Below are 26,209 nucleotides of genomic sequence, written 5' to 3' on the forward strand. Positions count from 1 at the left end.
AGAAACTCAACAACAGCAAAAAAAATCTCAATTTGTTGATTGGAGCTTCCTTGTGGAGTCAGACAGAATGTATTTCTGTAAAGTTATGTGTGGAATGGGTGTGAAATGCATTTCAACTAGACTTAAACAACTCAAACGGGCTTGCAGCTGACAAAGGTTATATGAGGTACATTTCAACTACATCTGACGACACTGTTAGCACCCAGAAAGCTGTTAATACAGGTGTTAATACTATGTGGAAAGGATTAAAGAACAAGAAATATATTAAACATATTATTCTCACTTTCACATTGGACGCAGGACCTAAAACAACTGTTTAGTTTTAGTAAGTTTAGTGTGAAACTAGCTGTTATAATCACACAGATACAGTCTTCATTGGCATTTTCTCCAGTGTAATCAGTGGTTGTAAGCAGCACACCTTCTACATCGGCTTCCAAGTTGGTTCCATCCACAACTATCTGAGGCGAGGCTTTCACCTCCAGGTTTCTCCTCAGCCACGTGGTTTGCTCCAGAGAGGAGCCTGCAATCGTCCCGATGGCCTCCACCACCTTATGGGTCACATCCTGAGTACACAAGTCATATTCAGTTACTTGTATTTATTCAGATCATTTAGATGAGGTTAAAAAAAGCAATAGCTTTGATGTTAGAAAAAAAAAAGGAAAAATACATAATCTAATTATAAAACATAATGGAAACAATTAAGAGTTGAATAGTCGCCAAGGTGGCTGCAGTAATTACCTGCAGCTCCCGTTGGTCCTTTTTGCTCTCTAGATTGGGATTCTTCAAAATGAACTCATTCAGAACTCTAGAGAAAACAAAGAGACAGAGAGAGACATATTAAATAAGAATATAATGTGGAAGTGGAACAAGGTGTAGTCTCTACAGACTCATTCATTTAGATCCGCACTGTGGCCATTTAACTGTGAGCAGCCCACTGACATCCACACAACTGATATATCTAAGTATAATTGTACAAGTAATCCTCAGATGTTGTAAGGAAAAAAAGGACACCTGTACCACAATCAAATGAAGAGAAGGAAGAGAAACCAACCCTAATATAAGAAACTGTCCCGGCGCAGGCAGGCCTAACGGTACTGAGTCCTTCAGCAGTGCCAGCAGAGACGGCCAGCTATCAACTAAACTGGACACAGGGATCCTGGGACACAGACAGGGAACAATCATGCATGAAAAGTTAAAAGGTTTTAAAGGTTAGAAGGCTGCACACAAATTGAGCCTTCATAAAAAGCAATGATAGCATCCTTTACATTAAACAGTAATATATATATGTATAGTATAAATATATAAACCGCTGTTGGACTCACCTCTGGACATAGGCATAGAAAAACTGCAGCATACAGACCTCCAAAGAGAGGTGCTTCTGTGGGGAACAGTGAAGAAATAATAATAATTTAATGAATGAATAAAAGCCATGAGAGTCAAAGTCCTTGTGAAACCAAAAATCTAAAGTTTGCACACTCTTTCTCATTTAAATTAAAAATGAAAAACTCAATTAAATTAAATGACTTAAATTTGTGCTGTTACTGTGTTCAGGCAGAAACTCTTACAGCTCTGCACTGTGCTAATAGCTTTATGCTGAGGGAAAAGAAGATAGGGATAAAAACCATTTAAGCTAATGGAATTCAGCAACAAAAATGTAATCAACCTTGTCCTTTGCAATGGCAGGCGGTTGCTTCAGGACTTCTTTGACCGTCTGCATGACCGTCTCAGTGCGCATGGCGCTCACGGAACGAACCAGCTCAACCAGCAGCAGCTGTTCTTCACTCGCTACAGGAATAACCTGAAAGACATGGTATAAATATAATGCTTTAAAAAGCCTACCCAAACAGAGACATACTGGAGTCTGGGCATCTCGACTGAGAACAATGACAGTGAGAGAATAAATAACAGAAATGTGCTTCTCTCAGGTTTCACTTAAATAATAACAATCTAACACACCTTGAAAACATTATTTTACTTTGCTTTGCTGACCTTGTGACATCAATTGTTGGGTGTGTTCACAGGTGCAGCAGAGTACACATCTGACCACACTCAACAAAATCACTGCTGAGTGCTGTCAGAGATTAAACAAGCCTGAAACCTTTAACCAGAGAGGGCAGCAAAACACTGCTTTTTAGCCGAGTGTAACATTTTATTTAAACACTGTAATACATGTGAATACATGAATCGATGAATGAATTAAGTCCTGTGTAAATGGTTTTCAACGCAGACCTTAAGGCAATGCAACCTAAAGGATGGTGGTACTTTCCTCTCTGTTTTCCACAATACCAACCTTATTTCTGACTGGAGTCTTGACCTGTTTCCTCTCATTCCAAACGTAGGCAATTGCTGCCATGAAGTGAGCACCGTGGTTCATGGAGATCGGACCCAGCAGCTCCAGGATTTGCTGCCGCAAGTTCTATAGAAAAGATGTGAGCAAGGACATTAGGTTAGACCTAACAGCTGATAACTTACTATGCAAACAATTTCAGCTGCAATCCATTCTACCGTTAGTAACGTCCTGTAAATACCTTTCAGTGTCTCACACAGTATATTGTGTTAAAACACAACTGAAAGCAATAAATAAATCAAACACAGTTCATTTTTCAGATATGAAACACATGCTAAATTCCACATTTATCCAGTTAACTGACACAACATAAATTGTCGAACAACATTTTTTGCTTTAAAGTTGAGCTGTTGCTAAGTTCTGTGTTACACTAAATATTCAAACTAACAAAACATGTGAGTTAGTTGCCAAAGTAAGTTTAAGTGAGCAGGTTTTTAGGCCTTTAATTATTCCTCCTGCAGGGACACAGGCCCTGTAATGATTACAAATTATGTTCTGCACAGCATAAAAATCCCTGTATTATCTCAGTGAAAATTACATTACCAACCCCCCTCCGGAAAAAAAAAAACTAGTATCATCTGGACAAGACTAATAACTACTGGCAGAAAAAAACAGAGCTGTAATTGCTGACAACGGTGCCACTAATGAGATTCAGTTCTTACTGTTGAGACCAGTAACCCAAGTATTATGCATGGGGTTGTGATACTTTCTCTGTAGAACCGTTTAGACCAGGCTGCCCTCACATCACACCTCTGGGACGGATTTTTCATTTTGCTGTATACACTGCACACTACAGTTTCCTGTTTTATACCAGACCTCTGTTGAGTGCTGCAGGAGACATTTCAGGTTATCTGAAAAAATATGTGAGCTATATTTGCAGTTATTTTACTTAGGTAAGCCTTAAGTCAACACGAGTGAAATAGTGAGATATATTAGTGTGAGATTACATTCATCATCTCAGCCATTCAATTTCCTTGAGGTGAAAAGAAACAGTCGTTTGTAGACGAATGATGTCAGGCACTTCCTCTCATTTCTTAGTTTGCTCAAACATTGCCCTATTCAGTTATAGCTTGGCAAGGATTAGTTATCACCTTGCTAGACTGGCCAAGACCTGCATTAAAATATGTTGCTGAGTTTTTGATTGATACAAATTTACCTTGGTGGAGCCCAGGTTGATGTTGGACGTGGAAGCAGCAGAGGCAGCAGCTGGCTTGTCGGAGTTGTCCGCCTGGTGAAGGACGCTCCACAGCAGGGTGACAGAAGACATGATGGTGTGGAGGATGGATAGGATGCCTGAACGAGCCTCAGCCAGGTGTTTTTGGTCAACACTCACTTGTAACTGATCGGCAGAATATGCAACACAACAGTCAGTAATAATGGTGCTATACCATTATGCAAAGACACAGAAAAAACCAAGCATACAAATCATACTCAAGAATGAATGTGTAAACTGCAGAAACAACATTCAGAACTCCTAGACATATTCACAAGTCTGTGCAGTGGTTGTAAACATTTACTGAGAAATTTGCATCAACACGGTGGTGCTTGGCACCCTCACCTGGTGATACTGGGAAGTGGGGTCCAGCAGGCAGTAATGGATGATGGCTGTCACCCCCTCAAGCACTGTCAGAATCAGGTCAGGAGGGATGCAGAGAGCCATCCACTGGGGTCTAGAAGACAGAGGGACAATATGCAGTTTAATTAACACATATTTTGGAATTAATTATCTAGAGGTATCAGACATTCAAAGATTATGCATTTTAAGACATTTTCAAGAAAAAGTTTAACTGAATTCACAACTGATTTTTGGATAATTCATATTTTTCTTATTCAAACATTGCAGATGAGTATAAAAGTACAACAACAAGTCCTGTGCAGAGGTAGGTTTTATGTAGAATTGTGGGTATTAGAGTGAGTTAGATTCATTTGCATTTTGCCAACAGGTAAATGCAAGTATGATGTCAAAAGAGTTATTAGGTTCAGTGGTAGGTTTAAAGATTTGTTACATCTGAAATGTGGATTTTCATGCAGACGAGCTTAACTCATTTTAACAAAAAAAAAAAAAATTAAAAGATGGATAAATTATTTTTATATGGCAAGTAAGACCTCACAAATGCAACTGTAAGACTATTTAATGCCTTCTAAGGCCTAATATTTATGAAATTGAATTTCAGATATTTAAAGACTTTTTAAGAACCTGCAGACACTCTGTGTATTTTCATACAAAATTCTGAATGCAAAGCATTTTCATCACAAGTGTGACATCAGAAAGATGGAGGATGCATAAACTATTGCATCTTGTGGCCAAGAGTGCCATCTGGTGACCAAATTCTTGCTGAGCCATTTACTGCACTGTACTGACTTTATAATACACTATATGTAGATGGCTTATCATAGTAGTAAAGCTCATCAGTCCCACCCATGTAGGTGTAATTACCTGGTGTCAGTTATCCCCGTCTCATAGCGGTACTGCTGAAGAAGATTATCCAGGTTCCTGCACAGCTGCAGAGTGACTGAGGCCACCACCCTCCTCAGCACCCTCCCCATGTATGGCAGGGTGGCTGTGATGAGTCCTATCCACTGGGGATGCATCTTACACGCATGGTGTTGATGCAGCGCCCTGATCACCGCACACAGGAACATACCCTGCGCTGTGATTGGCTGTCCGTGGAGGTATTGCAGTGACGTCATTGGCTGCTGAGGATTAACGTGCTCTACTTCCCCACCCAGGATCTCAAACCCGGCCCCGGCACCACCTCCCGCTACACCCCCTCCTGCCCCTGCTCCCACAGGTCCTCCTTCTCCTCCCTCATCAGCTGGCACCAGGACTCTGTGCTCAAGTACAACTAAGCTCTGCAGCAGTCTGAGAAGTTGAGACTGGACGGCGCTACAGCTGTCTATCTGGTCCTCTGACAGGTTGATGACGCTGTCCTCCGATAGACCTTCCTCCACTGTGGCCACATTCACCCCTGCCACACGCTGCTCATGCCACTTCTGGGCACTGAATATGGAGGAGAGCAGGCAATGCAGAACCACTTTCTGAACTTTGCACTTAGAGAGGACGTCACTGATGAAACTAGCAAAGCCCTTAGCCGAACCACCTGTGACTTTGACGAGCTCGCTGAAAAGGAGAGTTAAGACCTCCACGCTAGTCAGCTGCATGGCCCGGTTACCTGCTAAGTCCTGTGGGCCTGCTGCCAGGTGGGCGGAGTAATAACTTCTTAAGAAGTAGAGACAGAGTGAGATGATGATCTCCAGGTACATGGCGCTACGGAATGAGTGGGAGTGAGAGTCCTGGGGGATGGGGCAGTAAAAATCTTTGCCCATGACGGAGACCCTGTGACGGGCTAGCAGGTTTTGGAGCAAAGAGAGCTGTGGAGTGTAGGTGTTGTTGATGCTGGTGGTGGAGATGGCACTTACAAACCCTGAGGGAGCGGCTCTTAGCATGGCTGCTATGGCTGACAGAGCGTGGAGTGCTCGGGAGGAGTCATACAGCTGGAGGTATAGCAGGACATGCTGGTAGAGAGGATGGATGTTAAAACGAGGTGGGGCAGAGGATGATCTGCGTCCTGTGACACTGACCCCCCCGACAGTCCCACTAGAGCCCCCGCTGGGTGAGCCAGTGTCACTCTCAATCTCTGACACCTCCCCTTCCCCACAGCTGTACCAGTTCTCCAGATCCAGGCTGTCCCCAAAGAAAATACTGGGCGGCCGCAGTTTTTCAGCTTGGATTGCCATCTTTCTCTGCCTTTCCTCCTCTTTCCTCTTGGCCTTCTTGACCTTGGGCTTGGCCCCTGGAGATTTGTCTGCCAGCCTCTCCATGATCTTCCCTTTAAGGCTAAGCTGGGTGCTGCTATGGCTACGTTTACGGGCCTGAGGGTCGTCCACCCGCAGGTTGTGGTCAGGGGTGGCGGGGTCAGAGCTATCTGGCAACGTTACAATGGAAGGTGATGAACTGTGACGGGTGATGCCCTCTCTGTGCTCCTCCTCTGCAGATATATCAGCCCGTGTCACAGAAAGGAACTCCAGTGTGCCTCCAGCCAGCATCTCGGGCAGAGTCTGGTGGTTGGAGCCTGGAGGAGGGCCAGTGTCAAGACGGGGACCAGTGGAGGTATCAGAGGAAGTGCTGTCTGTGTCTGTCTGGGGCCAGTTTTCAGGTTGACATGAGACTTCAAGAGATTCCTCATCTACTAAACTCAATACCCTGTCTATCAGCTCTTTGATAACAGAGGACACAGCCTCTTCTAGTGAGTCCTCAGATATGTCATCTGAGGATCCAGGCTGTTGCTCTGAGCCATTGACTGTGTTGCTGATGACCTCAGGATCCTCAAAGCTGCCATTTTCCACTGTAGATGACTGAGAACCACTGGAGTCAGAGCTTTGGAGCTCCCCCTGCTGGTCGGCAGGCTGATATTCTCCAGCTAGTTGCAAGTTCTCACTGCTCAGACTCAGTAAGGACAGGCTGTCACTCAAGGGGTTAACAGTCAGACAGAACGGCTCCATGTCACCCATCACCAGGCCTCGGAGCTCCTCTTGTGCCAGCCTATCCCCTTGGGTCTGACCAAAGTCTGAGGAAAGAAAGAGGAGAAAAGAAAATTTTACATTAACAGGATGCTTCAGGATTTATTTACCACAGTCAATGTGGAAACAAACAGTAAATCTAAAAAGCTGTATTACTAGCTGTAGCTTACTGTCTGAGAAGCCAGAGTCCCTGGTGTATATGGGTTCTGATGGCTCCTGTTCAGGCGGTTCAGGGAAGACCTGGGCCCAGTGGCGCTGGGCCTGCACCCTCTGAATAGATACTCTGTGGGTCTTGGGGTGGAGCAGAACAAGGAGGAGAGGCTCTAAAACCCGAGCAATGTCATGTCTCTGAAGGACCTGATTCAGCCAAGCCCGACCGACAGCGCTGGTGCACGGATCCCAATAACTCAGACTGTCGAGCATGATGAAAAGCGATCTGTGAAGAGAGGAAAAAAATAAACAAAACTGACGGTGAATCACAGGAAAGGCACTTGATACAAAATGCAACTGTACTAATGGAAGGCCCATTCACATAAATTAAAGAGAAAAGATCATCACTTGGGGCTTTGTGCAACACAAGCCAAGTGCCATCTATTCCATTATATTCAAGAAGAGGCAGACATCACCAACACTCAACAAATCACACCAAAACAGTCTAGACTGATAAATAGCACTACAGGTAAAAGGAAGAATATGTATTTTTGATTTTGTGGTGAACTGTCCCTTTAAAACCATTTCTGTGTGGCAAACATACCTGTCAAATGTGCGATTAAAAGGAGAGGATTTGGTGATGTTCAGATCTCGTGTCAAATGCCACAGCACAGAGAACTTCACGTGGGCCTCCAGTCGAATTCTCTGTAAGGAAAAGGTGCATCAGCCATCATCGACCGATTGTGTGTGTGTCTGCAGACTAAGTGATGGATTGCACGCACTTATTTTATGTGTTTCCTCAAATGTAAAGTGTGTACTGTACAAACCTTGTCTCTGTGCATGAGCTGCTGGCTGATGACGTCCTCACAGATGCTGGAGGAAGGCACCAGGTTGTGGAGTTGGTAGAAGAGCTCTACGCTGCGTTGATGGTGCTGTGGTGTTCCTTCACCCAACTGGTCCCATAGGATCAGAGCCACACTCTGGGAAAAAGATTGGACATCAAACAGGGTCAAAACCATTGCAACAAATTAAGCCCACCAATAGTTCCAGTATAACCTAAAACGAGAGCTCTACCTTGAAGAAATGTGTCTTGTCAGCGATGTACTTTAGGATTCCCTGAGTGAGAGGTGGCCTGATGACAACAGCTACTCGACCCTGGCTGGGGCTCATGGGCTGGGTGGCCTCGGAGCTGGCACCAGATGCCACACTCTCTGCAGTCACCATGGCAACCGACTGGGTGAGTCCCACGAGGTCCATGAGCAGGGAGATAGCCACACCCTGCAGGCTGAAATCACTGGCTAGGCAGCAGGCATCCATCAGGGTCTGCAGCCACACTGGCAAGCGGACCTGCTCACTGTCTGTATTAAAACAGGGGTGACAGAACATATTTAGACGTAATAAATAAAAACTTTAAAAGCTCCAAAACAGCTCAAGATTTTAGCAGTCTAACAGTCTCCCTAGCACTGGGTATCCTTGTCTAGTCAAGTCAATTTTGTTTACATAAAACTACTTTTTGATCAGAGTGTTTTTGGCACTTACCTAACTGCTCTTCCTGTGCGGGTGAGGATTTGAGGTTGCCCTCTGCGATGTAGACAGGGAAACTGGAGCATTCTAAGAAGAGCTGGCAGGCAGCAGTGAAGGCAGCAACACACTCCCTCTGAACCAACCCTGATTCTGAGCAGGACTCCATATGGTCACTGTGCTGGGAGCCCTCTGAAACCAGGAGCCCAGACTGCATAACCTCACCTCTTTCACCCTCAGCTCTGTCCACTTGTCCAGGGGTAATATACAAGGTGATGAGTCGGGAGAGAAACTGCTGGAAGTGCTCCAGGCAACATTGCATGACTGGTTTGTCCAGAGGCTTGGTCTGAGAGGGGCCTGAGGAGCGACGGCCCGTTTTGACTGCTGGATGTGGATGAGGGGTTCGCTCTGTCTCATCCGTGCCATCTCCCTGATATTGGATGAAGTCTGTAAACCCACTTTCTGAGGAGCGACCACTGGCAGGGTTTTCTCCGTCCTCAAACACCTCTCCACTGCCGGGTATCTCCAGAGTAGCAGGTAAAGCCTGCAAGATGACAGAGATGAATAGGTGATGACGGAAGTTCAGGAAAGAGTGATAGAACAAAGGAAGAAAAGAGGTGTGTATTCATCAGTACGCTGAAATAACAGGAGGTTAGGAAACTGGTGTAATTTTGTGATGATTGTGACTTCATCTCTTTGTACAGATCATCTATCTTTGCTCTGCATGATTTAATGTCTGGTTTCCTTTAACCCTATGGGCCCTAGGCGTTTTTGGGGTATTTTTACTGCCTTTACTTTTAAGCTCATATCACAGTCATTATAAAGGCTACATACACATGCTATATCTTGGGGTTTTTTCAGGACAATGTGGGCTATCCAGATTTGCCATCATTTCATGTCCTACTATGTGCCTGTATTTTATATTAATTTTTATATCAATGAAAAAAACAAATCCGTGTTTCTAAATTCTTACATTTTTACATGTATCTCAGCAAGTTGGAAAATGACATATTCTGCCATATATGAAGAGGGGAGACTCTCTGGAATCTGGCAATATAAGAACCATGATGATGGGACATTCTGTCACTTCACAGTTGTCCAAAACATGTGGTTTGTGCCAGGCGGACATGATTGCTAGCATTTTTTCATTATTGCAAGAAATTCCATTGACTCATTCACAAGTCAAAAATGTGTTTTATCTGAAAGAAACATGCAATATTTACATCTAAGAATACAGAAGAATAGGCAACCAAGTGCAATAATGTCCTCCAAGATAATATTTGCCACTTTGTTTGCAGTAAACAAAGTTTGTTGTTGTTTTTCAATTTCAGTTATATATTGGGGGGGCATTTTGGGCATTGGGGGGGACACATGTCCCCTTCAATGTATATGGTGACTACGGCCCTGTCAGCATGCATAATTAGGCTACAGTTGTCTGGGTGCGCNGCATTCGTGAGTAATCCATCCAAGAGTAATGTGTGTGCAAAGCTGTATGAAAGCTCTGTTATACATAATTTTAGTGTAACTTTATCATTGTTTTTCGCTGTAAAAACATTGGACTACCGACAAGTGCTTGATCTTGTCGGAAAGCTACAATTCCGCTGTTTCACCTGATACAGGTGGCTTCTTGCCATGACGCACGGTCGCGGAGAAAATCAATAGAGAACAAAAGGTGTGAATTTGGACGCACTATGCATCGTTCGGGCCCATAGGGTTAAGGCTGCACACCCAAACAGGTAGTCTTTATTACTCTGGCTCTCTAGACCTAGTCAGGTTGAAGTTGGGGGAGCTATACTGGGAATTACATGATGCCATCAAACTCTATTTATTAATAAGAATGATAAAGGTGCAACAAAACTACTGGGAGAAAGAAAGAGATGTCAATAAATTGTATATCGTCCAAGCCCACACAGCTAAGTTGAGGTCTGATCAGGCAACACAAATGAAATGCCCGTGTGGGTGGATGACGGACACACAGATGCTTTCAAGGCACAATAATAGACATTTTCATGAACGACATTTGAATTGTTGTAGCAGGAATGTCACAGATGTAACTAATAACCCTGAAAAAGTCAATCTAGTGTCCCAGTAGGTCATTCTAGTGAGCCCACTTGTATCACACCGTATTGAAACACCACGCCTGTGCTTTTACTGAAATCTCTCATTAAAGTGTCTGCTGTAAAAAATGTCAAATAATCCAACAACCAGCTCACCCAACCAACAAAATCTAAAACACAGGACTGCAACCTGCCAGCACTCTGAATTTGATGGACAGTCCTTAATAGAGGGACTTGCACTAGACAACAACTGTATCTACTTTATTTATTGTTTTTTATGTAGTTATGATAAGATGTAAAACATATGCTAATTTTTAATCTACAAGTGAAACTCCACATTTATATGTGCTGTATGTGACCACAGTTTGGTTGAGCAAAATGAGTGTAAGACTCTAAATTTGTCTACCACCAGAGATTTTGCCACACTGTTTGTCCTGACAAATCTATCCCTTTAATACCTCTGACCATATAGGGCCACTGCAGGCAGTGTTGCAGGACTGCTTTGAGGAAATACTGGATTTACAAGATTTTTTTATCCAGTTTAATTTCCATAGTGACAAGGTTCAATACTTGTATAGTGGGTATATAGGTACCTTATGTATATTAGGTATTAAATTCTGTAAAAAAATTATTAGAAATGAACAGATATTTCCATCTAGAATTTCACCAAAAAACATAACTACAGATACAGTATTGTGACAGAAGACTTAATCTGTATCCCATGCTAGGGCTGTACCAAATACCAGTTTTTACATTCACAGTATCCATGGAGGGTTTTGAATGAAGCTTTGAATGTCTGTCATTATACTTTATGTCATCACCCTAAAAATTGAAAATAAAAAAATCTTCCAACAAAATCCTCAATTTGAATGAAGTGAGCCATCAGATTAAAAGTATTTTCTTTTTATTAAATCAACTTTCTTTGATGAATAAATGTAATTTATGATGCTGTTAGATTGATCATTAGAAGAATCGATACAGGTATGCACCTCCCTTTTGACAGCAGGCAAGAGAGCAAACAGATTTTTAAATGCAGTGAATGGACTGAAGCAGAATATTTAATTAGATAAAGACGCTGAGTTTTTTAAATGACAAAATCTATATTTCTTTCTATTAATTTTGCCTTTTGGACTTCACAATGCTCTGGAGTTACTGAAAATGTTTGTCGAAAACAATCCGTCATAGCCACCACTGGAATCTAATTCCTCAAATATTATAAAACTAACAATCTTAGTGGAGGCTTTTCCTTTTTCTCCACTGTGTCAAAAAAGGAATAGCCTCCACTAAGATTGTTATAGATTATAATTATTAGTTATAATGGTGCACGTCTCTAAACAGACACATGAAGCTCATCACAGCACTGCTATGTGTTTTGTACACTGGTCATTAAACAGTCTGAATACACAGCTGTTGGGTTTGACCTGAGGGACTCGTGCAGACTGAGCTGTACACCAGGATGGAGTCCTGCTGCAGACACACTGACAGACGTAACTTCTTACAATTGTTTGTCACAGTCAGCCTTTGGGAGCCTCAGGGCTTCTTGGGATGCATTTTGATCGAGGCAGCATGCGCATTCTGGAGCCTGGACTCAGATGGCACGTTAGATAGCACGCTCTCTATATGTCCCTCAGGGTGGGGGTGGGGACGTGAAAGTATTTAGTGGATGTATGTGAAATATTTTCCACTCTGATGGATATGGCTCACCCAGGAGGCATTGCGAGCTAGTCTACTCCTCTTCTTCCTGGGCTCAGCTGTTGGCTAACCATCTTCTGACTTTCTACTTGTCCTCTCTTCTGCCCCTCATGGGTCTACCTCTATCTATCCAGCGCCTATCCATCTCGGGGCATGAGACTGATTTACTGAACTTTTAATCGTGCCTCACTGAGCTCTTAAACACTTAAACAACCAGGCTGCCGGACAGGGACCAGGAGGAACAGGACAGCTAAATGAAGCATTTGTTATGAACAAGTCTTCAAATGCCTTGTGTCGAGGGAGAGTGGGATGGCAGGGCCAGTCGTGGGACCACCCAGCCAACTGCAGCAAAGGGCAGGAGGATGGCAGGAGCCAACTAGAGCCGAAAGAGGCCCTGTTCAGAGACCAGGGCACACCATCAGAGCCTGAGTTGATGGATTTTTGGGCAGTAACTTGTAGAGGAAGTGGGTTAAGCTCTGACTGGGGCAGCAGTGCCTTTGCTATTATCAAACGATTTTTAAAGGATCAGAGAAAGAACTGAATTATCAGCTGGCAGTGTTTTTCAAAGACATAGCAGTGGCATCACTTTTGTTTTGGTGCTTGTGAGCAATTTTAATTTCTAACTGATTACTAAAGTGAACAGATTCTGCTATATTATCCTGATTAAAGTGCCAAAAAAACTTAATATACTGTATAACACTTGCCAAGTGATACCTGTTTCTGACAGAGAAAAGCATTGCCCTTTTAATCTTGTGGAACTTTTCAAGTTCTCCTCACCCGTTTATCCTCCTTGTCTCTGCTTTTATCCTTTAATGAGTCTGAGCGGTTGCCGGTGGAGTTGGAGCGGCCCTGAGCCTGGGGGCCTGATGGAAGGGCCAGAGGGGACACCAGCGGCGGCTGCACTTTGCTGAGGATCTTGGAGCAGAGACGAAGGCAGTGGGTGAGTTCCCCGAGGCCAAGGGCCTGCAGGTGACACGTCAGAGCTGCTACCATTCGCAGCAGCAGCTGTGGAAGATGCTCTGTCTGGATCTCGATGTAGGTCTCCTGGGAATGTTGGAAAACACAGGAGTGAGGTGAGGTGCAATTACTGAGTATCTGGAGTGAGGTGAACCTGATATAATGTAATTAAGGCTGTTAACTAAGGCTGATAATGAACTTGATTGAAGTCTTCAAAATGATTGATGAAATACAATATGTGTCATTAAATGTTATTAAATACACATTAACATCTAAAAATGTCTTATCTCTTTTCCCTCTGGCTGTCAGAAGGAAAATCTTGAACCCTCAACCAGTGATGAAATCTAAATTGTCAGGACGAAATACAATCTGCTACTGTCAGTTTCAGTCGTATAAAAAAGTTATAAATATCATTACATAACAATATTTAAAAAGCCTACAGATGTCAGGGTGTAAAATTGCTGCTGTAAATATGATGTAAGGGCCATTTATCCAGAGACATCTCTCCTATATTTTTTTTATGTTGGCTGTTTCTTATTTAATTTTAGTCAAAATTTCAAATTTTAGCTTGTTTTACCTTGAAAAAAAGAAGGCTCTGCACACTTGGATCCAATTCAAGTATTTAATGATGCCTTAATCATTAAATACACTGGATCTATGGACCTAAATGTAAAGACCCTTCTTCTCACCTTAGCACTGTGTTGTGAGTGTGTCGATGTTCTCATCAGTTTGTTTTTTTCTTTTTTAAGTTTTGACTCAACAAGCAAACCACATTTTTATGAAAGAAAACAGGAGCAAAAAAAGAACAACCAAATCATAAAATGAGCATTATACCATGAACTGAATTAGAAGAGTCATATTTCTTACAAATATGTGAGCTCTGCAATAGCATATAACGGCATGCATGCTGAACAGAAAGCACATACACACTGGGCGGAGAATTCATTTTCACAAGATCCACACCAAACAGCCAGGGTAAGTTTTCACCACATGTAATGACTGTTATAATCCCACTTCTTCCTCCGGATCATTTTTTATTTTGGCATTAAAATATGACAGTCAGTCAGTCATTCTGAAATGATCACTCAAAGCAGGAGCAGGAACAATGATGGCCTGAGGGATGTTGGCAGGACGTTGCAGAAATGTTATCGTAGCCTCAGTGAAGCAGGGTGAGGTGAAAAAGCAGGAAAGAGCAGTACTTTACCTGGCAGATTACCCTCATGCTTCTAGTAGGCTTCAAGGAGAAAGAGCAGATAGTTTGAACAGACAGGAGCAAGCAGAGCACAGGCCACACAACACTTGGTTTGCAGAAACACACACAGACGCCATACATTCTCTCTTTCTCGCTCACAAACTCACAGAACACAAGGTTCTCTTTCTCACTCTCTTTCGAACACACACACTCTCTCTTTCTCACACACACACAAGCATTTAAACAGGGTAATAAAAGAGTAAGGGATTTCCAAACTATTCAGATTGGAAATACTGTACAGACAAGCAGATTTCTGTGAGGATGCAAACAATATTTTGGCAGGGACACTAAACACAGGCACTGTTGAACCTGTGTAGAGAGATTGCAAACATACACACACATACACAGAAAAGAGAGGAGGTGCAGACACACACCCCCTAATGGTGGCCACAACATCCCAGAACTATTCTTAAAAAAATGGAGTGGGACAACAAATCTGACGACATGGAGGCCAAATTGCAAATGTCTGTGGAGGGTGTTTGATGGGAACATACTGGATTTAAAAAGGAGGTGTGTGAGCGTAAAAGGAGTGAGAAACTGAGACTAAGATGGAAAGCCCAAGCAGGGGCAGGAGACAAGGGACTGTAGATGATGGAAGAGAACGAATGTGGTGGAGAGATGCAGAGACAAAGAGGAACACTTTAAGAAAACTGAAATCTATAATGGAATGTCAATGAAAACATGAAAGAATAAGGAGAATGACTGAACAGTGACAAAGACAGAAAAGGAGAGAAATGAAAAGCAACAGCATGGAAGTGTGAAGGGAAAAAGGATGAATGAAAGAAACAGATATAAAAGTTTAATAATAAGAGAATGTCATAGTGGAGTAAAAGCAAAGACCAAAATTGGAAGAAAGAGAAAATGGGCGATAGATGTATACAAAAAAGACCAAGGCAGAAAAAAACAGAAAGACAAAAAGGAAGAAAGGAAGGAAAGAAATGAAGGCAGAGAGAAAAAGAGACAAACAAAAAGAAACAGGAAAGAAAGAAAGATAGGGATAAACAAGGAAGAAAGAAAGAGAGAAAGACAAAGAAAAAAGACAGAAAGAAAGACAGGAAAAAGAAAGAAAGAAAGAAAGAAAGAAAGAAAGAAAGAAAGAAAGTCTCACCAAGGAAACAATATCCAGCAGGAAATCGACCAGCTGACAGAACTCCACCAATGAGAGCTCTGGAGGATCTGAGCTCCCAGCGTGCCGTGGTGCTCGTGTGCTGCTGTTCACTGTCCTCCTGCAACAGAGCCGATGATGTAAACTGTTGATACACTTTGTCTGATGTCACAAGTTGAGGTGTGGGTGTAATGGTGGTGGGAAAAGCATCTTGGCACACATTACAACTGTGGTACCAACTGAGCATTGTTTCAACACAATATCACACCGAACAAGAGAAGCAGACCAGCAGCATCTCTTTAAGTCTTTAAGTCATCCAACAGGAAAATGCATCATTATTTCAACATGGCTCCCAAACCATGACAGCAATTTTATTTAGACCTTAACTCGCAGTGTTTCTGACACTAGCTAGGTGTGCCTTATAAGGTGGCGATGTGATGTGCACATTAATTTTAATATACAAACCTGCAGCATTCCTCAAACCAACGAGCGATGTAGTCCCACATGTAGTATGGCTCAAATGAGTTGAACAGGAGGTTGGCTGTTTTAATCAGTTCTGCCGTCTTCTTGTTCTCTCGCAGTTTACTAAGAAAGAAGGCAAAATTAGCATCATGCTAATCATGATTTGTGTCAATTATCAAACACATCTATTTTAATGCTAGCCAGGATTTAAATGATTAATTCTGTTAAAATGTATACAAGGCAACATTGCCAAAATTTGATTGTCAGTCCATGTCTTGTAACTTTAAAAAAAATTGAGTATAAATTCTCATTTCTCGGTTGCAGTTTTACTTATTTTCCATATGCTTTTTTAAAGTATGCTGTTAAGTTTTCCAAAAATTATTTTAAACGTTCTAATATTGTCTATGATGATTCATCAGCTATACTTTCATTAAAGGGCTCATCTAAGTTTTATGCATTTTCTACCCAGCACAGGCAGGCGAGTGGTGAACTGGACGGACCTGCTGAGGTGTGTGTGGTCTTTACTGAATGGACTCTGGTTTTGTAGGTCTAACTCTGTTCGGCACTGTGTGTGCAGAGTCCGAAACACCTCGATCAGAACATCCTCTAGGATTGCTGGACCTGCAGAGGAACACATACACACACCAGAGATGATATACGCAGTTGATTTATTACATTTTGTTTATGTGACAGGCTGCTTGTCTGACACGCATCCTTATTTATGCATTTACAACACTAACAAGACTGTTTTTGCTCTGTGTGTGTTTACATATTGATAGACAGGTTACCAAGTTCCGGTTTGTCCAGCAGACTGATGAGGATGCGAAATGGCTTGAGGTCGTGCATAAGGATGCTCTCCTCTTCCCCTCCTCGGGCCTTGCCCTGCAAGATCCCCACCATTGCCTGGAAACAAACAAAAATATCATTAAGCATCTATAAACTCCAGAGCCACTTGACACATATGTTTGGTTTTGTGCTTTTTTTTAATCTTTTTTTTTTTTTTTTAATGTTGCCTTTATATTTGCATTGAACCCCCTTCAATTTTTGTGTTTGGGTTTTTTTTGTGTGTTTTCACGCTTCGTCTGTCACATAATGGTGTGAAGCCAGCAACAGACGGTCTCTGTAGTACCAACCTTCTCCCAATGGAGGGAGCTACAATAACTATCTCAGAGCAGATGGCCGAGAAGCAAACAAAAATTCAAACAAAAACAAAAAAACACTTTCAAAAACAAAATTTCCCCTCCTGGTTGCTCTGACTGACCCTTGTTCCAACCCCTGGAGTACCAGAGCTCATCACATGCCAGGAGGGCAAAGGCTGTTTTGAGCGTGGCAGGACAGATTACACAAGTGTGGGTGTGCGTGCGTGTAAAAGTCTTTGGGAGAACTGGAAACTGTCTTCAAAAGGACAGGCAAATGGGAATAGGAGAAGAGAGCAGGACATATATGCAAACCCCAGGGAGGATGTGGGAGAGGGATTAAAGGGAATGGATAAACTGCATGGCAGACAAAAGAGGGCCAGATCTGCCAAACTCAGGACGAACTTCAAGCAACACACAGACAGACAGACAGACAGACAGACAGACAGACAGACAGACAGACAGATTTGGGGATTTTTTTGAAAGCTAGTTTTACATACAAAACCACTTTTCACTGGTGACTTATCTGCTAACAGCCTGAAATCTCACCTGGACCAGCATGTCTTTAGAGAAGGTATTGAAGTAGTGGCTCGCATGCTCCTCTGGGTTGCTCTGCCGAGTGCTGCGGGGGCCTATAATTACCCCGTTGTTGTCAAAGCCTTCAAAAAACAAGAACATGGAGTTCTAATCACATTAATACTCAGATGTACATCCAGCGTATTAAAGCACAATGCAAGAGGCAAAGCTCTTCTCCGTTGCAGAGCATATGGAGATTTAATGTTTACTGAGATTAACTATCTGTATCTTTCTGTTCATCCTCTTCATCTTTCTTCTTTGTAAAGTCCCAATGACTGTAGCCAACATCACTCAGATTTCAGTCATGTTATAACAAAGTACATCTTGGACTGCTTCACATAATAAACGCCTGGCCAGATTCAGAGTGGTAGGGCCTGCCAGTATTCAAAATCATTAAACAGTCAAAAACTTGTGCCAGGCAAACAGCTGGAGCTGGACCCGAGATAATATAGTATCCCATTCTGACTGGCCCTGAATCTGTCTTACACGTGGAATTAGAATCACACTGTACTGTTTATCTTTATGACCTCCAGGCCACTTTTTATTTGATCCTTATCACTTCTGGTGATGTAGAAATCTGACACATCCTAATGTTGCAATCACTGCAAGTTGCTTTGGAGAGCTTGAGACATTCGGTGTCGATCCTTAGCCATGCAGACACTTACCAGCATGTTCATCCGCAGTAAGTTGCAAAGAAGAGAAAATAAAGTAAGACCATGACCACAGCAGATACATGCCTACTGTATGTTTCACAGAACAGAAAAAAGGAAAACGGCAACAAAGCACACACGCACTCAGTGCCTATGCACATCACAAAACAGAACAATGTGCATGTTAAAGTAGTATATCAGGGTTCCCGCCACAGGTTGTGAACACTTAATTGTACAACGGATTAGTAAATGTGTGAATATACACAATGATACCACTTTGGTATGTTCCAAAAAGATTTACCTGACATTCATAAAAATTCCCTTATGAATAAAGTGTCTCTCTAAATTTTACACTATTCCAGAAATTAAATGAGCGGGAACCCTGGTACATTTGAATGTCAGTACTGTGTCTGTGTGTGTGTTTCGCACCCAGCAGCCAGGCGTAGAGTCTGCGGTTGAGGGACATGTCTCTTCTCAAAACCACATGCAAAGCTGCTGACAGGATCCGGATCATGTCAGGGCGAGTCGCCTGAACACAACAGAACAGACCAGAACATTTGTGACTGTTTCTCTCTCCCTTTCACACATATACATACATACCAACAAATACACACACTCACTCACTCGCACACACACACTGCAGATGTCAGATTAGTGCTCTGTCCCGGCCCTGATGGGCCCAGAAATGTTCTGAGGTGAAGGATTTAACAAGCAGCCAGCGTGAGTCACCACCGTGGCTGTCTGAGTGACCTCATCATGACCACACACATGCACGTAAAAATGCATAAAGAGAAAAAGACACACATCTGACATAACATAACAACAATGCCAAAACTAATGCTAATAATAGCTAATGTGAATAGCTTGATATATCAAAATGAGCCAGTTAGATTCATCTAGCTATAGGGCAAGGAATCTCTGTCTGTTTGTGTGTGTGTATAAGTGTGTGTATTGGTGTGTCCTTCGCATATCTCGAAGACCATGCATCCAATCTAATTCACACTTGGCAGGTGTACTGCTGGGGGCCCAAGGATATGCAATGTCAATTTTGGTGCGATTTGGACAAGCGGCATATTCAGTATCAATAAACTTTGGATAAACAAGCAGACAATGCTCTGTGTCTCTGGGCAGAGGAGAGGGCAGAGCTTCAGGGCTCTCTGGAGAGTGATGCATGTCCTCATAACAGATGAATAAAGATAGGAGATGTCACAGTGTAGCACGCTCAAACATTTCAAGCGTCAGTGATGTAACTTTCGGAATGAACGCTTTTGATCCAGGAAAAAAGTAAGCGCAGCATCAAGCGTGAAGTTGTTTGTATAAGCGGTCCTTGAGAGAGCTGCACGCTGACTGAGATCGTTCTTAACTGCAAGTCACAAAACGGTTTGAAAAGTCACCAAGTCTAGCGAGAAAGTCACTAAGTGCATGGTGTGTGTGTGTATGTGTGGACATAATACCCGCAAACTAAATCCATGCTCTACTTAACTGTGGTGGTTTGGACAGAGTCAAGCATGTCTTCACCCTTCTCTTGTGTGAATACTAATAACGTTACCACCTGCAAAATGCCTCAGCTACTTAAATCCATGGTCTACTTTATAACCGTGGTGGTTGTGTCAAAGCAAGCGACTAATGTGCCTGTTTGGAAATGAATACACCCACTAATATTTCACCGGTGTGTTTTTCAAGGATGGATTTCGTGATGTGGGGACCCCAGACAAACACAAAGGTGGAGCTTTCTATTCTAATATAATGCTAGATAGTTAAATGAATAAAAATGCATCATATTTTAATTGTTAAATATTGTGAGTAAAATCTGCAGGCCTAAAATGTTTTCCTTTGATGTAGAAGTAAACACTAAGTAAGTTGTGCACCACTGAGTTACATATTGTTTAGGTGCTTTGGGTGCCTTCTGTTTGTTATTTGGGGCACAATGAGTGTGAATAGCAAAATAATTTTATATTTTTCATATCAAAACATCATAATAGATATAGAGCTGTCTGGGGTCCAGGTGTACCGCTCAGGACCCAAAGAAGTGCAGTGTCAAGTGTGAAGCTGTATGTATGACAGTTGTCCAGAAGGCTGTGAGCAGCAATACCACAGGCCCAGCAATCGGCCTGTTCCAAACAGGCATGTTTTGAATGGGCACTGTACTCGTCAGTCTAATCCTGACTGAAAGACGAACACACATGTCATCACCTTACTGTAGTTAACACAGGGGCCTGTAGTTTTAGCCAGACCTCAGCCACACAGCTTTCCTTACCTGGCTCATATGGAAGGGGAAGCAGAAGAGGATCAGGTCCAAGGTGCTCCGCTGCACCAACACACTTGAGTCCTGGACTGAGGTACTGACCGCCTCCACCTGGTGACAACAGAGACACACTATTAATCAATGTATGTTAAAAATATGTAGAACATTATACAACATTACGCTATTAACCTATTTGAACTTGCTCTGCGGTCAACACTGTGTGCAAATGTCCCTCTCTTCCTTTTTCTTCCTATGTAAATTAAAGTTTTAATATTGACCCTTCTATTCCAAATTTGCATTTGGAAACTTATATACAATAAAACTTGATAAAAACATAGAACTGATGCTAAACAACCCAAATCACTTCAACATGAGCTTCACTAAAATGTGATTTTTTGAAGTGTGGTGTTGTAGTAAATGTTGTCCCTCAGTGGAACTAGCAGGTGTGCAAAACCTTATTTTGAGCTTATGCTGACTTTACACGACTTTTCAAGCAATTTCACTGTTGCAGACAAACTTTCAATGTCAGAATGAAATCATGAGAGTTTTCTTCAGTTGGTGTGCACTCCTGTGATCTCAATCTTTTGGTGTAAGGCAGTTATAAAACTCAGTCCGAGCTGTCTTAAGTCAGTCTTTTTCTCGTTTTTATGTAGTGGAAAAATCAAACATGTTTAATATTATTGTCAATTTTTAGTCTAATATGAACATTGTAAACAACTAGCTGGTGCGCTTTCTCCAGCACCAAAAAAAACAAGCAGCAACCTGGGTTGACAGTAAACATTGAGGGGACTAGGGGTAGGTGCTAGAATGGGACAAGTCTCTGTTCTCTTGAGGTGACAAAATAAAAAAGTTTGTACGCAAATACATTTTATCTGTGCAGATTATATTGATGCCAAATTGACAAGAATACTGTCAACATCTGACAGCTTTTATCTTGTGTCTCTACAGTTTGGTGTTTTTGTGGACACATAAGGGTATATTTTCACCAGGAGCAGGATGGGAAACAATCTCAGAACGAATCTAGGTGTAGTCTAGAAAATAGTGACCGTACAAGATCCCCATTCTTTGCAAAATCTTGTAATGTGTGACTAAAAAAACATGTTGCCTTTAGATGTGAGAGCGTCACAGACACAGAAGTCTTTTCAAAGTTTACTACTGTACAGCAGGCATTAGGGGCACGCAATTCTGTCGCTACGTATTTTTGACATAGGGTGTTTGTATTGTAGTGTACTGTCATGTACCATGAGCTCGATGTCACTGCCCATGACATAGAGCTGGTCCTCCATAGAGAGCTTGCGATTGAGGTGTAGCAGAACAAAGGACACCCCAGGGAGACGCACAGCAGGGCTGGTCAGGATGCTGCCCCACAAGGCACTGTAGAAGGCCGACTGCTCCACTGCTGCAGCCACCTTCTCCAACAGGGTGTTGGTTCTGTGAAAAACACAGAGAGGACACAGTGAACATGCTTATTATTGCAAACACACCAGCACAGTGAAATCATTAATTCAAAGCAGCAGCACTCTGCTTCACCTGCTGTTGGCAGACTTAATAATGTGTTTCTGCCCTGCTCAGATTGAGGCAGTCAGTACTTATGAACCTCATATAATGATCTTAATGGTCAATTGTTAAGCAATGAATCAAGCAGACACATGAGCAGATTTTCTCTGCTGATAATATTGTGGTTTTCTAGGTTTAAATGCCCAGTCAGTCAGGTTTTACTGCTCCGTGGTATAAGTAACATCACACAGCACACTAAGTGAGCAAACAATATCAAAAGCACCAGAGACAGATAGATAGAGAGAGAGAGATACACCATTAAATGCTGGTGAGTTTCATCTAAACAGAGCACTCCCCCACTGCTGTTTACGAGGCCATTTAGATCTCACTGTGAAGCTTTTATTTGTCATTTCTACTAACTGAGTCGGATATATTTCCAGTATCTATACATAATACTGACTGTAATCCAGGCAATAAGGTAAATCAGTGATTTTTCCAATAGAACAGATGGGACACTGCTGTGATTTAGGCTGATAAGATTGGTGATTTTTTTTTACAATCCAAGTGCAGCTTTGAGAAATTCAAAGGCCCTCTGTGTGGAAACTGAATTATTGAAACTGTAGCAGGAAATGGCAACAGGTGGTAGAAAAAATAATGCAACCTCCTGTTCACCTCTGCAGTTTCACAGAGGCAGAATAAACTCAAAGCTAGAATGTGCAATTCTGCATATCTGATACACAAGTACTAAAACAATAACACATATTGTACAAATCTAAATGAAAACAAGATGACAGTATGCATGTTGACACTTATAAATGGACCGTTTTAACAAATAACACTTAACAAACCAGGAAAAGCAGAGGTGTCACTAACAATATCTGACATGGAGATGTCCAATGATGTGGTCCCCCTCTAGGCCAAATATGTCATTTTGGTTTAAGCTGTAAATGCAGTGCCCTCTACAGCCAGTCACAGTAATCACTGATGACATTAATAATGAGCCATCTTTTGTAATATCTGAGATATCATTCACAATTATATAGACAAATATTAATATTAATATTTTTTTATTGTGACTATCAAGGAAATTAGCCAGCTGTGCACAATTTACAGACCGTTAAACCAATGTCAACATATATTAAATGTATGATAACTAAGAAGGACAAAAATGAGCTACAAAAAGAAATACTATAAATATGGATTTTTTTTAAAGAAAGTAAATAGGGCTGGGCAGATGGACAGAACCAAATGTCAATTCTTTTAGCAACTATCTTGATATCAATATCGGGACAATATTGCAGGCTTGACTATTGGTGCTTCACAAATGTTTACACAATGACATTTTGGATAAACACTCATCAGTAATGTGGATATGATAACTAAGTGGGTGAAGGCAAATAATAGAACAGCTAGAACAGTCTCGTAAGCTCAGAAAATCACTTTCAGAACATCACTTTACTGAGATGCAGCCTTTAAAACTAGGGAAAGACAACACTTGCCATATTACGATATCCAAAATCTAAGACGATACCTGGTCTCACATCCTGATACTGATAAATTGCCCAGCCCTAATAGTAAGCGTAACCATAGCTGAAATAGGTCTGCCAGTAGTTCCTGGTACCATCCCCTTGACGGTAAAACTAACAGGCTTTATCTCAGAGACAAAAGTCTTGGGCTGTGTCTTGAGTTTGATGCATTCATCCTGCCATCTCATGCATCATTCATTCAATCTGAAATCAATTCCCTTCCACATTATGCTATAAAAGGCTTTCTCCTAATGGCCTGTTCCACTGCCCACATGTGCACATTAAAAGTGTTTTTCTTTCCATTCATACTCTTCTCACCTGTCATAATACTCAGAGCCTTCCTCCAGACCAGGCAGAACCCCAGTCAGTAGTCCCTGTAGGCCTGGTTTCAGAGTCTTTCCTAGGGGCAGGTAGTAGGTCTCATAGAGCCCCAGCAGCACAGGCTTCACAGACATCGCGGCATTGGAGAGTAAAGGGAAGAGCCCAGAGCTGCGGTGATGGAAAAGACATAAGTGATGTCAAAATCTGATACTAGCTTGAAATGTCCAGCTAACTTTATTGGCTGCTGCGAGTGGTACTGCACTATTACCTGTAAAGAAAGAGGTCTTTGGCCAGCCTCTTGGGTCCAATAATCTTGAAGATAATCTCATATGTCTCCAAGGCCTTGCGGTGGACCCCGCTGGGCAGGGCAGGGTGGAGGCATTGGGCCAGCCGTTTGCCTATCGTCAGCTTCTTGGGAACCACTTGGTATTTTGCATTGTTCTGCAACACCTGAGACAAGATGGTAAAATGGTGGGTAAGACAACAGTGTAACAAATAGAATGATTCTCACACAAGAGTAGATTAGATGCAATGTGTTTGAAACCAATGACACATGATTTAGCTTTATGTATTTACAGTCTATATATACATACATGTTTGTATACTGTATGTATGTGTCTTAGACTCCTTGTAATATGGTGCAGTGTATGTCAAGCAGTGGCCTGACTGAGATCATTACCTTGTTGAGTTTGCCCAGTGCAGAGATGAGGTCTGCCCACTCACTGGAGTACTCAAAGTTCTTGAGGGCTTTGTCCACTGCTGCCACATAGTTCCTGTACTTGGAGTCACTGAGCAGCTCCACTTCCTCTGCATTCATTCTCCTGGGTGGTTATTACGCTAATGTAAAACACCAGGCACACATATGTACATCACACCTGCAATGAAGAAACGAAAAGAAAAGAAGACATGATGAGAACAAGAAGATCGTCAATACACACTGACTGAAAGTTAAAGCTTAGTCATCTTCATTCTTGACCATATCTGTCAGGGTGTAGCTGGAGCCATTTTAATAGATGGAGTCATACACATCAGGAGGAGCGATAGCCAGCCATTACAATCTTTGTTTTGTGTATTTGGAAATAAAAAATACAACTGACATCATGAAATATAGAATGACTTCAAACAAAAAAACTCTGCAAAGAGGAGTTATCAACTTTCACCCAATGCCTCTGCTGCTACTCCCTACAATGCAGTCTTTCAGGAAAACATTTATTTTAAAGGAATCACACTCCAGGCAACAAATTTCTGCAGCTGTTGAGCAGGAGAAGGATGAGTGTGAATGGTATGTCACACTAAGAATTGGGGTCTTGTTAGCACACAGCGATATAGTTAAGTCCATCCTACACAGCATCATCCAGGCTGACAAGCTACTATTAAAAACATAAATACAGTTAGACTAGCTCCATGTACTTGTCTTTTATATGGCGTTTTAAATATAGGCTAACTTACTAGCACATGAACGCATCTGATACAACATGTTCCTTGACCTTAAGTGAGTCAGTCCTGATAATAGTATTGTGCAAACCCAGGATATTTATCATTATTACCACACTATAACAGTAATCATAATGTGGAATGTGAACTAAAAACATAAATAAAACATGAAGTCGAATTCTTGGAATGGTGACATCATTTTTGAATTTACTCAAATACATCTTTGCAATGTCTTGTTACTTACTGGCTGACAGCTTGACATAGACAGATTACTGATAAAGCTGCAATAAGCAAGTATCCACAAAAATAAATGGGCTTGGTCAATCTATCGGTCTACTTCTAGTACCAATATTGGAATCCTCTGGTTGACATGACGTTATTTTTCTCACACAGCCCTCTCTCCCTTGATGTCAAATGAATATCTTAAGTGGAACAACCAATGAGGAAATACATTTCAACACAAATCTTTGTTTATAACTGCATGCTGAAAGCTCACAGATAGTTTCAGAGGTGGAAATGGCTGTTAGGCCCATCAAGTCCTACAATATTATGTGCTGTTTAAACTGTATGGGGCTCAAACAGATTTAGAAAGGGCAAGTGACATTTCTGTAGTAAGATTTGTCCACTTAGAAAGTCAAAAGACATTTCATGGTGGACATTTTGGACTTGTCACAGCAGTAAAGGTGGAACTAATAACATTACTGATGACTTGATGCCAATTCAAGTGTCCCAGATAGCCATTATCAGTGAGCCATCAGGC

The 26,209-nt window shown here is 42.0% G+C and overlaps 1 protein-coding gene across 3 annotated transcripts in view; it reads right to left on the reverse strand.

Moving 5' to 3' along the window:
• Positions 1-26,209, reverse strand: part of dop1a (DOP1 leucine zipper like protein A) — a 32,265-nt gene that overhangs the window by 5,057 nt on the left and 999 nt on the right. Inside the window, exons 2-28 of one of the 3 annotated variants that reach the window (XM_050046230.1) lie at positions 24,695-24,890; positions 24,284-24,465; positions 24,013-24,183; positions 21,913-22,102; positions 20,684-20,782; positions 18,856-18,955; positions 17,750-17,832; positions 16,853-16,967; positions 16,565-16,685; positions 16,068-16,187; positions 15,606-15,723; positions 14,450-14,479; positions 13,066-13,332; positions 8,558-9,083; positions 8,093-8,376; positions 7,846-7,998; positions 7,623-7,723; positions 7,039-7,304; positions 4,785-6,915; positions 3,906-4,017; positions 3,504-3,686; positions 2,291-2,416; positions 1,664-1,798; positions 1,323-1,378; positions 1,052-1,156; positions 739-805; positions 419-563 (exon numbers count right to left, since the gene is read on the reverse strand). In XM_050046230.1, coding sequence (XP_049902187.1) covers positions 419-563; positions 739-805; positions 1,052-1,156; positions 1,323-1,378; positions 1,664-1,798; positions 2,291-2,416; positions 3,504-3,686; positions 3,906-4,017; positions 4,785-6,915; positions 7,039-7,304; positions 7,623-7,723; positions 7,846-7,998; positions 8,093-8,376; positions 8,558-9,083; positions 13,066-13,332; positions 14,450-14,479; positions 15,606-15,723; positions 16,068-16,187; positions 16,565-16,685; positions 16,853-16,967; positions 17,750-17,832; positions 18,856-18,955; positions 20,684-20,782; positions 21,913-22,102; positions 24,013-24,183; positions 24,284-24,465; positions 24,695-24,832 — 6,124 coding nt within the window. In that variant the 5' untranslated portion in view covers positions 24,833-24,890. Of the gene's footprint in view, positions 1-418; positions 564-738; positions 806-1,051; positions 1,157-1,322; positions 1,379-1,663; positions 1,799-2,290; positions 2,417-3,503; positions 3,687-3,905; positions 4,018-4,784; positions 6,916-7,038; positions 7,305-7,622; positions 7,724-7,845; positions 7,999-8,092; positions 8,377-8,557; positions 9,084-13,065; positions 13,333-14,449; positions 14,480-15,605; positions 15,724-16,067; positions 16,188-16,564; positions 16,686-16,852; positions 16,968-17,749; positions 17,860-18,855; positions 18,956-20,683; positions 20,783-21,912; positions 22,103-24,012; positions 24,184-24,283; positions 24,466-24,694; positions 24,891-26,209 lie in introns of all 3 variants that reach the window. The other 2 variants (XM_050046229.1, XM_050046232.1) reach the window with 2 other exon arrangements.

The sequence above is a fragment of the Epinephelus moara genome, chromosome 6 (assembly GCF_006386435.1).
Source record: "Epinephelus moara isolate mb chromosome 6, YSFRI_EMoa_1.0, whole genome shotgun sequence".
Taxonomy (NCBI): Eukaryota; Metazoa; Chordata; class Actinopteri; order Perciformes; family Serranidae; genus Epinephelus; species Epinephelus moara.